This window comes from Lepidochelys olivacea (assembly GCF_965140295.1).
Source record: "Lepidochelys olivacea isolate rLepOli2 genome assembly, chromosome: 16".
NCBI lineage: Eukaryota > Metazoa > Chordata > Testudines > Cheloniidae > Lepidochelys > Lepidochelys olivacea.
In genome coordinates, this window is record NC_140426.1 from 20634638 (window position 1) to 20650381 (window position 15744).

Here is a 15744-nt window from a genome sequence, read left to right on the forward strand (position 1 = left end):
CTAGAACGCTGAGAATAAATTCTGCTTTTCCTCCTTAGTACGTCACACTACCAGTATGAAGAACTATTGCACGGCAATAGGGAATTCCAGCACAGTTTTGGTGTATGCATATCTGGAGAAAGGCTAGTCGTGACCAAAATTATTGGCTGTTTTGTCTGCTCATTTTAATCAGGAAGGTGAAATCCTGGCATCGTTGAAATCAGTGGGAATTTGGGAACTCAATAAGAAGTCTATGTTTGCTGTACATGCCCGTGTATGCAGCACACTCCCATCTGCCAGCTTTAGCAGACTAATAGGAATGGCACCCCCACTGATGCTGCCCTTTATCTAAAGCAACTCAAGGGGACTCAAGACAAAGTTTTGCCCAAGCCCTCAAGATAACCATATGCTAAATGTGGCTTTGACTCAAGGAGTGGCTCCTGGCTGTCTAGTTCCCCTGCTGTGTATTCTCTCTCTTTATATGCATACTGCTTTATCAATTTTAAAGGATTTTATTGTGCAGATGTAAGCATTGTTTCTCACCAAAGGAGAATGATGAGGCATGAAGAAGGTATGACTATATGGCTCTGTTTTCTTTGTCCTTTGGGAAAGTTTGCATAAAGGATGTTCTGCAGCAAAAATGTATATTCTTCCAATGTAACTTTTTGGATGCAGAAATTCATATCTTTCTGTTTTGCCTCTTCTTGGTGCCTTTTTTCTGCTGGTGATGATCCAACTCATTTGCTACTGTTATAATTATGCTTTCGTCAACATTGCATGCTGCATGCTAGCTGATAGACGGCCGTGTGTTTGGTATTTCATTTACGGGGAAATAAAACCTCTCTACTGAGCTTTGCATTTTTCTTCACTGCCCGTCCTGGCAGATAAGCTTTAAAAAGGCTTTGCATATTATGCATTTTCCCCCTGACTTGTCACAGAAACGTTTAATTAATTTGCCTGGCATTTGGATAAGCAGAGCAATGCAAATACTGTTCTGTGCAACGCTATACATTTATGTAAAGTCCTTAAGAGTGGCTTTGGAGTGACACAAATGGTACTTTAGATCACTAAAGCTATATTCTCAGATTAATTTAAAGGGGAACTGAAAGGTTTTGACCTGCTGAGGTTGGAAGGTGGCATTTAGTTTCCCTGACATCATCATTAATTCCAGGAGGGACACCTGAATTCAAGTAAGAGCTGCAGTCTTTACTCTGCTTGCGTCTGATGTCATCAGCTGTTGTAGGAAAAAAAACAGCCGAGCATCACACTCCAAGCTTGGCATGCAAATGAAGGAAGAAGTGGCTTTCAATTAACTTATTCAAAAACTTATTTATCTGTCGTTTTCTTCATCTTATTCTGCTGATGATTTGCCTATACTAGGCAATTACTTTCAGAAAAAAACGTTTCAATTCACCTTTGACTGGAACAAGCCCTTCAGGTTTAATGTTTAATTGTATACTCTGCTAGGGGATCAAACATACACGTCACGCAAGGACCAGTTTGCAGAAGTAACCTCCAATGTTGTGCCTGGAGTTGTACAAGCCAAAGACTTGCAGGCCCATTTTTATAACTCGTGCACCAGCTCTTGCTGCCATTCAATATATACTGTTACACTAACCTGGCAAGTACAGTGCTTGAATTCACAATACTTGAATTCTCAGTATTACTGCACTTGACCAAATCCATATTATTAAACTAATTCAGGTGACTTTTTTTCATTGTTGATTTGTTTCCTTATGCCATCATGAGAAAGGGGTGGGAAGTAGGAGGGGGCAAACAGAAAAGCAGATGAAATAATGGTTCCAAACTGGTAGCTGAGCTGGAGCATTCTATACCTGCATGCAAGAGATCCCAGTTCGGGTCCATATTCCACTTCCCTTTCAGCCCAGCATGCATTAGGGGTGCTGAAGCATCTTTGGATAATTGGTCATGATGTCAGGTTTAAAATTTGAGGTGTATAAAATGGGGAGAATCATGGGGATCCTTGCTCAAGCTTCAGGCAGGGACCTGGAGAAAACCCTTCTTCCACCTCAAAAAGAAAACCTGTAGAGATGGCTGAAATATTTTGCATTTTCCAAAATTTGCTGATTTTTATTTTTTGTGGGAAGTGCTCACCATTTTCCCATCAACTGCAACACACATTCTGTGGTCCTGCAAGCATCTAGAGTTGTGCTCAGTAGCTTTCTAGCATGTCAGAGTAGTGATGAGTTAAAACCTATTTATCCATCTCTGTGGCAGAAGGAAGCTCCATCTAAGGCCCTTAAAAATAATGTGGGTTAATCACAAATATAGGTTACAGAATGAATGTCAGTAGTGCATCCTCTGAAGAATTACCGAGGTACCTTGTTACCTAGGAAATCTCGGAAACAGTCTTGATGGCTAAAGTACATGGAATGTAGTTGTTCCTTAAATAACAACTTAAATCATTTGCTCCTAGTGTGAATAACGTGCGTTGAGGTCAGTGGAGTTATTTGTATCATATACTCTGTCCTGTGTCAATAGAAGTTACTTGCACGCACATGCAACACATGGCAATGTAGATTAGGAGTTTTTTTAAGCATGCTTCAGAGCTGAGCTGTATTAATTTTGCTGAACAAGGGCCTTCAAAGTTTGTGAATTCGGTACTGCTCACCTGTAGAGCTCACAAGAGAGTAAGTGTCCAAGAATACCTCTGCATCAATGAAAGGAGAGAAGAATGTTTTCGCCATTTTTCAAGGGACTGCATTAAACAGCTTCAACTGGAAGCTGCCAAGATTTCCAAATATAATTTCAGAAAGACACAAAGAGAAATGTATTTATGGTTTGTTGGCAACAAATGTTGATTAAAAAAAAAAGCAAATAGTATTTGGAAACTCAAACACAACATCCTTGTGCTACCCCGTTAGAACCAGGAAGTGAAACTGACTGTAGGCAGAAAGCGAAAGGCAGCAGTCCAGTCTCAAAGCTGGGACTGAGCGAAGCACAAAACAGAAACCAACAGCATAAGGAATAGGAATAAAGGGAATTAGAATTTTAAAATTCCTTCAGCTTTAATAATCTCACGTGTTATTACTAAGACCGATAAAGATTTCTTTTTTAATATCTCCTCCAGGTTCACAAATTCTGGGGAAAGTGTTTTATATGTATAAAAGTGCTTACATATATATGTAAGGCCAGATCCTCAGATGGGGTAAATCAGCATAGTGCCATTGAAATAATAAAGCTCTGCTGATTTATGCCATCTGTGGGTCTGCCCTGTATATTATAAACAACTAGTTCCTTTACTGAGTGTTTCCTCTAGGAATCACAGCCATAGTTGAAAGGGTTTGATAATCTCTTTTTCTTGTTTTGCCCCTGTGAATAAATAGAAAGATATTTCCCATCTCCTGTTTGATTTCCTCCTTTTAGTGTCTTTTGGGATTTCCATTCTTTTGTAGTTGATAGTAAGTTTTACCAGAGCATGCTGAGCTTGATACTCTCAAGTAGCATGCTGAGATTCTTGTATTACTATGTCTTGTGGCTAATTATGATTCATTTTTCTTTTAAAACAGGGTTTCCAAGGCAAGACTGGTCCTCCAGGCCCTCCAGGTGTTGTTGGCCCGCAGGTAAGAAATGAACGCAGCATTCACAGCGGTCCTGCCCTGCTCACACCTGTTGACAAACCACATCAGATTATAGACACTCTTGTTTATCTTAGCTAATAGGACGATGAATAGAATATACAGACCAGGGGCTGGGATTTTCAAAGGGGTGCTATGGAACAGCAATAGGTATTTGACATCCTTATGTTCCTGGTCAGACATGGTTGTGAACACCCAAACCTCTCTTTTTTTCCATTGTGTGTGAAATTTAACTCTGAAATTTTCACTCACCAGCCCAATCAGTCAAGGCATTAGGTATCTCTCAGAATAGAGCTTTTAGGAAAAACTTCCCTCGAAGTCCTGGAAAGTTGTCATGCTCTCATTCTGCTCAGTGACATGACCAGATTTGCATCTGTATAAATGAGAGTAAAGGTCCCAGCTCTGATCTCCCTATCGCAGGTGTAAATCAGGTAATGCCAATGAAATTAGTGGAATTACACTGGTTTAAAAATTGGTGTAAGATCACAATCAGGCCCGAAATTGGCCCATTTCTCATCCTGCCTCTGGTTATAATAGACACTTGTATAGAACCGTATTGTAAGATTTTAAGTAACAAAGCTTTAAAAGCAATATTGAATGGCTACACAAAATATGGCCACGTTGGTACGTTTCATGGCAATGCAACATTTCTGTTCAATGTCATCATAAGGAAATGCATCACTATTTAATGTATTCTTAAAACACTGCCCAAGTCTGCAAAACCCTTTCAGCCCTAGTGAAGTCAGTATGGCTACCTACTTGAATAAGTGTGTGCCGGATCAGTTTCTATAATATCATTTGTATTGTTAAGGTTTTAGAATGAATGGGGACTGATTATATACAAATTCTCCTTGCTTTGATTACATGGGAAAGTATTCACTGTTTAATTACACAGTAATTAACATGTCCTCTCAGATAAATGGCAAAGTTCAGTATTAAAGGGCAAGTATATGATTATCTCCGTCTTCTAAAACATAAAGCAGATTGCGTGGCAATTGCACTTGGATCTATTAAGTAGAATTAGTGTAATATGCAGGACTGTGACATCACTGTTTATCATTCAACCTACAGTAAGTGTCACCCTGCAATTTATCAAGACACACAGAATCCCCTTACAATTACAATTCAAAGTAAATACATGATTCTATGTGAATCATATGTTATCAAATACCATAATTAAATGATTAATTACCACCAAGTAACATTTTTCTTCATATCAGAATCTACTTTACGACAGAAATTGCAGGATAATTACTGTGTTGTGTTCTAGTCTATATCGGTTGTTCATTCCATGCTCATTACCATTAGACCCCATGTATAGTACTTAGGTGATCAATAATTGTCTTATGTAGTCATAAAGTTAATCAATTATTTATGCCCAGTACAAGAAAGACATGGCAGGGTTATCGTGCACTTTGGAAACTTTCCAATAAAACCTTAAGCATAATAATAATGTTGCACATTTATACAGCTACTTTCATTCTGAAGTGACCTAGTGTTGCACATTTATACAGCTACTTTCATTTCACACCTAACAAATGGATATACAAACTGCATAGAGATGCAGTTTTATCCAACACTGGAATGAAGTCCCTTCCGAAGTAAAACTAAGTGTCTTATTAACGGTGCACAGTGACACTGTTAGGACAATGACGTGAAGAAAATGCTGTATCCAGCTGAAACGTCAAGGAGAATTTAGATAGAACGAAATTGCCTTATTTGCATAACAATGCAAAACAAGTATGTAACTGAAAATAAGACAAATGATAGCTGTCCGTTGTGGTCAATAAAAATACTACAACTGAGCAAAACCAAGTAGGAGCTATAGGAGCCTTCCTGCTGTTTGATTTCTAATGTTGGTGCTTGAGTAATAAGATGATGATCTGGTGTGGCCCCTCTGACCTAGTTTAGGTGATCCCTAAGAGGAATGCTCCATGCATTTGATATGATGGTTTTCAGTTTTGGGTGGTAAAAGTGGCCTGAATGAATATGGTGACCTTTCAGTGCGCTTGTTGTTTCAGTGTTATAGGCCCAGGTAATGGAAATGCTGCCTTAGTGAATTAAAAGTGGCAGCTGTGGTGGGAGAACAAAAGACGCGCACAACGAACGACATGCTTCATCTGATTGTGTTTATTGAAGAACTCCAAGGAAATTAGCTTTTCATTCACATTGCCTTCCCAAAGACTGCACTAGCATCCCCCTAAAACATCGCTGGCGGAAGAAAAGGAGAGTCTGAAATGGGGTCCACATTTTTACAGAGATAAGCCGTGCTTGGGCACTGGCATCTGCAGCTTTTCAGTCATCAGTGAGGGTTGCCAGATTTAACTGGGGCCGTCCTAAAAGTCACTGGAGTTGCTGGAGACTTCCCTCACTCACAGTGCCAGTGAGCTTGACAGAATGTCGGTCCTAGCACCTCTGGGGGTGGGTATTAGCAGGTAGGCAGGAAAGGGCTGCCCATTAAAGGGGGTGGATGGCTACAGCTGTGAATGGCATTCACTGATGGACAGATTTTTCTTGCTCTTTGTCTCTTGAGTATTGAACTCTTCGCTCTGTATCTTTTGGTCTTCTCTTAGGGTCCTACTGGAGAGACGGGTCCAATGGGTGAGCGTGGGCATCCAGGTCCACCGGGTCCACCAGGTGAGCAAGGTCTACCTGGCCTGGCTGGAAAGGAAGGAACCAAGGTACATTGTTGGTACATTTGATCTGACTTCATATTTCATTCAGAGCTCAGGTATGCATTGGAGCATGATGTTCAGGCAACAGGGATGGAGGAGAGGACCAGACCTGGTTAGAATCAGGCTCATTCATTCTGTCTGAGTAATAAGTGACCCCTGGGGGGTCTGACTGGATAACACTGAGAGGTTAATTTTCAGAAGTACTGGCTTCTTTTTTTCAGGTATGATTTGTATCTGCCATTGTGCTGGGCATGCAAGTCTAAACACATACATCTCTAGCGACCTGGCTGCAGGTGCAGACTAGGTCATGAGAGCTGAAAGGGCTGAGATTTGCATTACAATGCTCTTTGGCATGAGCTGATCTGAGAACATCCCTGATTGTGAGCAAACCATATCGGGTTACATTTCTATTTGTATGAAGTTGGGATGGGCCCAAGCCAGAAACCCCAAACTGTACCACCTGTCCGCCACCTCCAAATTTTGGAGTGGCTGGACATGAACCTGGATCAGAATTCACTATGAACACCTCTCTTGAGAATGAGCTGAACCAGAATGAGGGACCTGAACATGCCCTGAACTTTAGGAGCACAGACCTTCAAAATACAGATTCCACATCCAAACCTGGATCTGAACTCTGCAGCGCCATCCCTGTCCGTGGCTTCTGTAGACAATTAGTAGGTGTTTCAGCTATTCATGTTTAACAAGAGGACAGTATGACACGCTGCTGATCGGTTGATCCTGGAGTCAGGAAGAATGTAGATAGATCCTAGGCTGGACGAATGAAGAGATCAGATTCAGAACAGAAGCTTAGTGTTCCAGATCCTAACAAGAGTTTGTATACCATTACATCTTGGCCAAAGAAGCCAGGCTCTTACTGATTCTTACTGGGGGGAGGAGGGATAGCTCAGTGGTTTGAGCATTGGCCTGCTAAACCCAAGGTTGTGAGTTCAATCCTTGAGGGGACCTTTTAGGGATCTGGGGCAAAAATTGGGGATTGGTCCTGCTTTGAGCAGGGGGTTGGACTAGATGACCTCCAGAGGTCCCTTCCAACCCTGATATTCTATGATTCTATGATTCCAAAGATTCTAAACTATTAACCTTTCCCGTTACAGGGTGACCCGGGACCTGCTGGCCTTCCAGGAAAAGATGGCCCTCCTGGCTTAAGAGGCTTCCCTGGTGAAAGAGGTCTCCCTGGCCCAGTTGTAAGTAAAAGCTCCTCTTGTCCTTCCCACTGGAGTGATGCAATAGATAGTGTTATGTGATGCAATATACAGTACATCATATTTTCCAATGAATGATGCTGTTTCTTCTCTCTTTTTGGTTGCAGGGAGCTCTTGGGCTGAAAGGCAATGAAGGTCCCCCTGGTCCACCAGGCCCAGCAGTAAGTATTGTCTCTTTGTCATTTATCGGCACTACCTAACACATTACAGGCCTAATAAGTAACTACTGAGGCCTAATCGCTGTTCACAAGCAGTTACCCGTTTTCCCTTTTGGTGTTAACTAATCAATATTTGGGTATCCCTTTATTTTACGAGACACATGTATGATAACTTGGTCACTGCCCTATAACTCTGTTGACCATACATGGTGTGCTGAGGGGATGAGATGGCTCAGGGCATTGGCAACATGGAGACTGAGCCTTTAGTTCTTCTTCAAGTGCTTGCTCACATCCATTCCACATTAGATGTGTGTGCTCACCACATGCACCGGTGCCGGAAGTTTTTCTGTCAGCAGTATCCATAGGGGAGCGGCTCTGGCACCCTCTGGAGTGGCGCCCGCATGGCGTGGTAGAAGGGCACCGCTTGCTCTCCCCACCCTCAGTTCCTTCTTGCCCCAGTGATGGTTCACAGGATGTTCGCTGCTCTTACTAACGTTGCTTCGGCTTCGTTCGTACGAACTAGAGTTCTTGTAAAGTTAGTGTACATAGTTAGTAGTTGAGTTCGTTAGCCCTTAGCAGTAGTTAGAGTTTAGTTAGTTCTGTCGGAGACCTAACCAGGGAATAGGGCATGCCCCAGTCCCCAGGCTTTAAGCCCTGCGATCGCTGCGAACAGCCCATGCCCATGAGCGATCCACATAGCAGCTATCTCAGGTGCCTTGGTGAAGGGCACATAAGTGATAAGTGTCGAATCTGCAAGTCCTTTAAACCTAGGACCAAGAAAGAGAGCGAGATGAGACTCAAAGCGCTCCTGATGGAGTCCAGCCCCGGAGCAGAGGTCCAACTCGGCACACAGCACCCTGGCATTGGTGCGTGGTGCCCCGCCGGCAACAAGCTGGCACCGATCCCAATCCAAGCCCCCAGCAAGAATTCGAAGAAGGCTGGTAGGGGACAGTCCCCTACTCCCTGCAAGGGGAAGGACAGGGCTGGGGGCAAGCTAAGACCTGCGCCGGTTGGCTCATCTCTGCCGTCAGGAAGTCAGGCCTCGGCTCATGTCGAGCGATGCAGCCCAACCCCGTTCCTTGCCTGGAAGCTTGGACACAGAGGCAGGCCTTCTCAGTGTTGCCAGTGTAGACTAGCCCTTAGTCACCAGCTTGAAGCCCACCCAGGTTTTGGCCCATTGAAAGCTATCCCAGTTGAGATTCCCTATTCAGCGCAGCCCTTCCAGAAGAGAATATTCATCATTAAACCCTTATTGCTCTGCTACATTAGCAGTAAAATGGCTTGCGCGCTTGTTCCAAGCTCTGATAATGTTTACCCAGCAACTGAGCTCCGGTGCCATCCAGAGAAGAACCCAGCCATTCCAGTGCTGTTAATTAAAATTAAAATAGGCAGGATCCCTCAAACTTATAGTGCAGGATCATTGCATGGCAGTTGCACCATCACACTCGCTCTTTTACCCGCTGAGTTTTGCACTTAATACATTTTCTACATCCTAATTTTTCTCCCTCTGTTATTTTTAATACATGTGATGCCTAATGACTGTTTCCGTTCTCCTCCCCTGCCAACAGGGGTCTCCTGGTGAGAGAGGTCCAGCTGGGTCAGCTGGCCCAATTGGTTTACCAGGAAGACCCGGACCCCAAGGACCTCCAGGACCTGCTGGTGAAAAGGGTGCCCCAGTAAGTATGGTATCCAAGTTCAAGTGGGTGAATATGCCTCAGTGTGTGTGTGTGTCTCTGTGCCCATGCGCCCCTGTGAAAACTCCATGGCAGGCACAGTTGGGACAAATTCTCTGATTCTCTGTTTTTCATGTCTTCTATGAGCCACTTATCCCCTCTACTAAAACCCCAGGCACATTTAGCTTTCCTGAAGGCAGCAAACATGTTTCAATCTGTAGCAGTTATAGAAAAGAAAATCGAACCAACCTATTCAACTGCTTCCCAACTCTGTACCAAGGAAGGATTTCTCTAAGGTTGTATTCTGGGAGAGTTAGTAGGTGCTAACTGGTTCTCTTGCTATTTTCTCAAAACTGGTGCAAGCAGGAGGGTAGGCCTGTGTATAGTAAATCCTGGATGACTCAGTGCTAGATGAAAGTCAAGTTGTTTTCTGTTGTCCGCAGCCTTGCCAGCTTTTCAAATCGAAATCCTGCTGCGTGGGTGGTGGCAGATTTTGCCATTGTAAGCCCAGGCACTGGAACTGTGCTGTGCGTGAGACTAAACAAGTGAGGCAAGCACAGGCAGAAAAGAAAGGCAGACGCATTCCCCTCAGAGCAAGTTGCTTTAGGGAACCATCTTTAATGATTGTTTTCATTCAATGGGAGATGTAGGGCTCTGTTGAAGTTGATGGGAGTTTTGTCATTGACTTCTAGGAGAACAAAGCTATGCCAGCAGTGACTGCTTTTGAAAATCTCACCTGTACTGTAGTGGAACTATTGTCTGTCTCTCCACTTTTCTTAACCGTGTTAGACTGATGCCACAGGTGAGCCCTGCAGTAGGAATGTGATCTTGCAACGCCTTGTTGAATGTCTGTTCTACAATGTGTGTAAGGTCCAAAGGTCAGAAATGGCTTCAGGCAGAGAGACAGGGTGTGTAGATTCTATTCTCAAACCAGGTGGTGGAGGTTGAAATGACAGGGCATCACTCCTCTTGGTGAAAACCACTCTTAGGATGCTCTCCCAGGCAGTTCATTTCACCCTCAGCATTACACATGAGAACCAAACCACGGCATCTTTAATGTAGATGTTTTCTTCTCTTCCTTTTCCCATGTGTCTTTGCATTTCCTCCTTTTTTAAGACGTGCAAAAAAATCTTCTATTAAAGTCTGAACCTTAAGAAAGAGGAAAATAATTGTTGCAATCTACAAAATAGTACAGGGCTGACGGTGTGTGTTTGGATAAATACTGACCTGAATGTGGGCTAATGTATCTTAAACAAAAATGTATATAACTGAATAAGTCACCTTACAATAGTGGTGTTGTAGATAGAACGTAAGAATGGTAATACTGGGTCAGACCAATGGTCCATCTAGCCCAGTATCCTGTCTTCCGACAGTGGCCAATGCCGGGTGCCCCAGAGGGTATGAACGGAACAGGTAATCATCAAGTGATCCATCCCCTGTTGTCCAGTCCCAGCTTCTGGCAATCAGAGGCTAGGGACACCTAGAGCATGGGGTTGCATTCCTGACTATCTTGGCTAATAGCCATTGTTGGGCCTATGCACCATGAACATATCTAGGTAAGCAATGAAAGTAGCAACAGCTGGTTTCGTTACGAAAAGAGTGGCCAAGAATGGTCTAAAAATCCTTAGCCCTACTGTCTTGCAGCCCGGATCTTCCTCCTTCCATCTGTTTTATACATACAGTGGTCATCCTCAACTGCCCTATGGTGCCCTGAGAGCCAGAGCCTGCATACCGTTGTGCTGCCCAGAATGTGTCTCCATATGGGGGCTGAGGATTTGGATGCCTGCAGCAGTGAGTTGATGCTGCTTGGTGCTAACACTTCACCAAGCTAAACCATGCTTGGACAACTGTCTGCTACTTCCATATAGCATGTTCACTGCAAAACTATGCTAAAGCTAGTCCAGAAGAACCAACTGGGATTATCATTTTCGTCGTTGAAAGGACAATGCCTCCTTGCACCATAGGGACTACTAAAATGCATTTCTGAAAGGAATAACTATCCTCTTCCAGATATCCCGGCAATAGTTCTTCCACTGTTCCTGCCTGAAAAGCTTAGTCCATATGTATGTGAAGTGGGATCCCAAATCCAGTTGGGGTCTTTGGGTGCTGCTGCATTATAAACATATGAAATCATAGTAATGGTGGTTTGTTTAAAACAGTCCACTTTGATGTCAAATGTTGAGTTGTGATTCAAAAATTGCACTTTTTCTATGGAGTGAGGAGGGAGAAACGTTCAGGAATAGCTATCTGCTTGGATCCTACGCTACAGCATTGGGCCTCAGTATAAGAATCTACCTGATAGATGGGTGGGAAAGTAGATACATAGATAGAGACCTGAAGTGGACTCTGGCTGTGCTCCTGCAATATATTACTTTGTGCATCCACAGGCCTGAGAAAACCAACAGCTCTTTCATTCTGTAGGAATATGTCGTATCATTCCATGTGAGAACTGGATAGTGTGTAGTTCATTATTTAAGGTTTCAGAGTCTGTATTTGCAAAAAGAAAAGGAGGACTTGTGGCACCTTAGAGACTAACCAATTTATTTGAGCATAAGCTTTCGTGAGCTACAGCTCACAGGCTATTTGCCTATCTCATGCCACGCCTAAGCTGCTGTGAGGATGTATATCACTGACTGTTTGCTTTTGAATCATGCTCATCACAGTCAGCCTCACGTCCAGGGAAATGGCCAAATGCTAGCCTCAAAGATTTCAGACAGAAGTAGGACATTTGTGTTGATTTATTTGTGTTATTCAAGGTGATCTTTTCCCCACTAATTCCTGCATTTGATGGTTTATTGAAAGTTTTAGCAGCTAGACCTGCAGCAAGCATTTCCTCTTGAAACGGCTTTATGAACATCTATGCTGCAAAGCATATGTATAACGTGTTATTGGAGAGATGAATATGCAATTTATCTGGCATCTAATCATTTATAGCAGGATTCAAACACAATTAAATTTTGTGCTAGGGACGTGGAGAACATCAGCTCTTCAGCTCATATAAACAAAAGTGAATTCAATTGATGACTCCCTCTGAAGGATACAAAAAAGTAAATATTTAAGCAAGAAGCCAGCACTGGTTGCCCTATTCACTTAAAGTATTTTTCCATAGTTCACCAAACACATAGGTCAATGGCTCTGGTACTGAAGAAAGAAGGAACTCTGTCTATTCCATATGTAGAATTAGCATTTACTCTTCATTAATTAGAGTGGGAGTTGGTATCAATAAGATTTGGCTCTTGGAAATGACAAATGGTTGAAGAAGTTTTGTTCATCACTCAGAGAAAGAGACGGGATAGAAAAGTCAAGATAAAATGTTATACCATTAAAGTAGCAAAATCTTTGTATTCACAGTCAGATACACTTTTTCCTTTCTTTATCTTTTGAGATGGAAATTATGGCTAGCTTACAACCATGAGCCTTATCGACCTATAAAATGTCTGCCAGATACTGGTTCTATTATATACATGCAAACACAAGGAAAGGTTACTGTCAGATGATAAGCAGTGAAGTTAATGGGATTTTATGCTTGAATTAGAGGATGGAAGAGAGTCTTGTTTAACATGCCTGTTCATGGTACCTCCAGGGTGAGAAAGGCCCGCAAGGCCCAGCTGGTCGTGATGGTATTCAGGGCCCAGTTGGACTCCCCGGCCCAGCAGGTCCCGTTGGCCCCCCAGGAGAAGACGGGGATAAGGTGAGAAAAATCTCCTCTTAAGTACAGTTCTACTCCAAGAAGCACCCATGCAAAATAGCCCCTTCCCATTTGGCAGACCAGTTGCTTCTGTGTATTCGGACTCAGATCTGCTCCATTTAGTGACATAATTACATTTTTACTGCTTTTTACGTCGCGCTAGCCCTGCAGAGTCAGTATAGCTGAGACAGAATTGGCTGGATTCTATTCCTCATCAACAAAACTATGTACTAAGTTCCAGTCAGTTACCCTCCTATGAGCCTATTATGTTGGCCTTGCTCCAGTTTGCTATCTTCTCCAAAATTAATTACATTTCCCCAACACCTACAATAAGCTCCTTTGGACAGCAGGATATTCAGAGATGGTTAGTACGGAAATATGCCTCTCGCTTTCGCTTTCTCCACCAACAAGCTTAGCATAATAAAATTTTTGTTATCTATCAGCAGCTGAGGAAAGATTTCAAAAAAGGTTTCAAAAAACTGATTGCACCCTGGGAGCCCGATCCTGCCTCCCTTCCCATAACTCCCCTGGGAAGTTCTACATGAGTTGGCTTCTCTAGGATCAGGCCTCAGACATGCCAGAATGTAGGGGGAAATGTCATCTGAGTATGTAGATACACAAGTAGTTACTGAGCTCTGGACATATCTGTACACATTTGTGTCCAACAGGGCGAGATTGGAGAACCAGGCCAGAAAGGAAGCAAGGGTGACAAAGGAGAACAGGTAAGCTGGAACTTTGTTATAAAAAAAGATGAGCCTTTTTGTATTTCGCAGTCCCTTTTGTCCTCCACGTGTCCTAGACAATGTCTTTGGCAGCAGCTAGTCTGATGGGACCTCTGCAAGATGGGGATTTTCCATTATTTGATGGAAATATAAAACTAAGTATTTAATTATAATTTCCTCTGGTATTTACCCCTTTTTTTACACATATTATAATGTGAGAAGGAAAAAGTAAAGGTTAAAAGATAGAGTGTATAAAACTGTAATTTTACCTAAATTAATGTATGGAACAGAGACTTGGCCAGCTACAAGAAAGGAAATCAGTGTGTTCTCCACCATGGAAATGAAGATGTTGAGGTGGTCAGATGATTGGACACTCCATGACAGGAAATGTAATGAGGTTGTAATGAGCCTAAAGTTGAGGGAGGCTAGGCTACGTTGCTATGGGCATATCCAGCAGAGATCTAAGAGCTTGCAATGATTGGGGATGAAAGATGACAATGGGGGAGATGAGAGCTCAGTACATGGACAGGATATCAGTGAATCTCAGAGAGACCTATCTGCACGACAGTTTGGCAAATGATCACGTGTTATGGAAGAAGGCTATAAAAGTCACCAACCCCAAATAAGGAAGTGGCAAGAAAGAAGAAGACTGGAATGTAAAAAGAAAAATATAATGGAGGGTCTTCCAGTGGAATACATTTAAATGGGCCTCGTATAATGCCCCCTTATTTTAACATTGCAGAAACAGCCCCATCATTACTACAGCAGGAGTAGCCCCTATAGCTGAAGTTGCATATTCATTTGGACCCCTCTTTTCAGTTGTTCATAGCATTCCAAGACTTTCCCCTATCAGTTAAAATTTCCAGGAGTGGAAAAGATGCTGCACGAGTAGTTAAGCTTGTAAAAAAAATTAGATGGCATTATTTTACATTATTGGAGAAATATCATACGATCATAGAGTTAAACCCATATGTAGCGCATATATACTGAGGGGCAGAGGTAAGACGCTGAGAGCAACCTTAGCTTTGGCATTTACTGTCCCTTGAGCATTTACCTCTGCTACCGTAATCTTCTAGTCATACAGTTTTCTGAGGTAGTGTTATAACTATTGGCCACATATTATATTACACAGTAATACATAACTTTGTTCCTCACTTTCCAGAAAGATTTCTGTCCCCTAATTGTTTTGCACTATATAGTAAAAGTTATGTTAGGGTGTGATTCTGTTCACACTCATCCTAGATTGCAGTCGTGTGATTCCATCCATTAGACATCAAACTAATGGATACTGGCGCATGTGAGAGCCCAGTTAGGCCCTTTCTCTTTTATTTGTTTTCAACACTTCAGAATTTTGGAGAGTTGATTCTTAGATTGTGCACATTTGTGTTCTCCATACCCGATGATTACTTTAGTCTGTATTGCTAACCATATGATTGAACATCTTTTTTCTAAACAGGGTCCACCGGGTCCTACTGGACCACAAGGTCCACTTGGTCAACCAGGTCCAGCTGTGAGTATTATTGCTATTATTAATAACTACCGTAATTATTGACCCAGCTTGCTCCCATTGAGAAAAGTGGGAGCTTTGCCATTGACTACAATGGAAGATGGGGATGAGGGCCCAGATATAACATGTATTTATAATTAAACAATGCTAATCTCTTTCCCTCTAGGGAGCTGATGGGGAGCCAGGTCCAAGAGGACAACAAGGCCTCTTTGGTCAGAAAGGTGATGAAGGTCCAAGAGGTTTCCCTGGTCCCCCAGGGCCAGTGGGCTTGCAGGTAATTTCCGATGACATGTGATATTTGGGGTTATAAGTCCCTATGTTGCTCTTACGATGTAACCCACTAAAAATATCCCATATAATCATATTTCCACAGGGTTTGCCTGGACCACCTGGTGAGAAGGGAGAAACAGGTGATGTTGGACAAATGGTAAGTGAGATCCAATTCCTCAGCAGTTTCATAATTAATATCAGCATCTGCTACCAAAGTTTTATTGTTTCACCAATTACTTATGCCTCTCCTTTC

At 42.6% G+C, this 15744-nt stretch overlaps 1 protein-coding gene across 2 annotated transcripts in view; it reads left to right on the forward strand.

The window, feature by feature from the left end:
* COL5A1 (collagen type V alpha 1 chain) overlaps positions 1-15744 on the forward strand; it is a 248110-nt gene that overhangs the window by 199711 nt on the left and 32655 nt on the right. For both annotated transcript variants that reach the window (XM_084649659.1, XM_084649658.1), the window contains exons 38-47: positions 3510-3563; positions 6152-6259; positions 7366-7455; positions 7581-7634; positions 9200-9307; positions 12888-12995; positions 13661-13714; positions 15171-15224; positions 15388-15495; positions 15595-15648. In XM_084649659.1, the coding sequence (XP_084505785.1) occupies positions 3510-3563; positions 6152-6259; positions 7366-7455; positions 7581-7634; positions 9200-9307; positions 12888-12995; positions 13661-13714; positions 15171-15224; positions 15388-15495; positions 15595-15648 (792 nt within the window). The remainder of the gene's footprint in view (positions 1-3509; positions 3564-6151; positions 6260-7365; positions 7456-7580; positions 7635-9199; positions 9308-12887; positions 12996-13660; positions 13715-15170; positions 15225-15387; positions 15496-15594; positions 15649-15744) is intronic.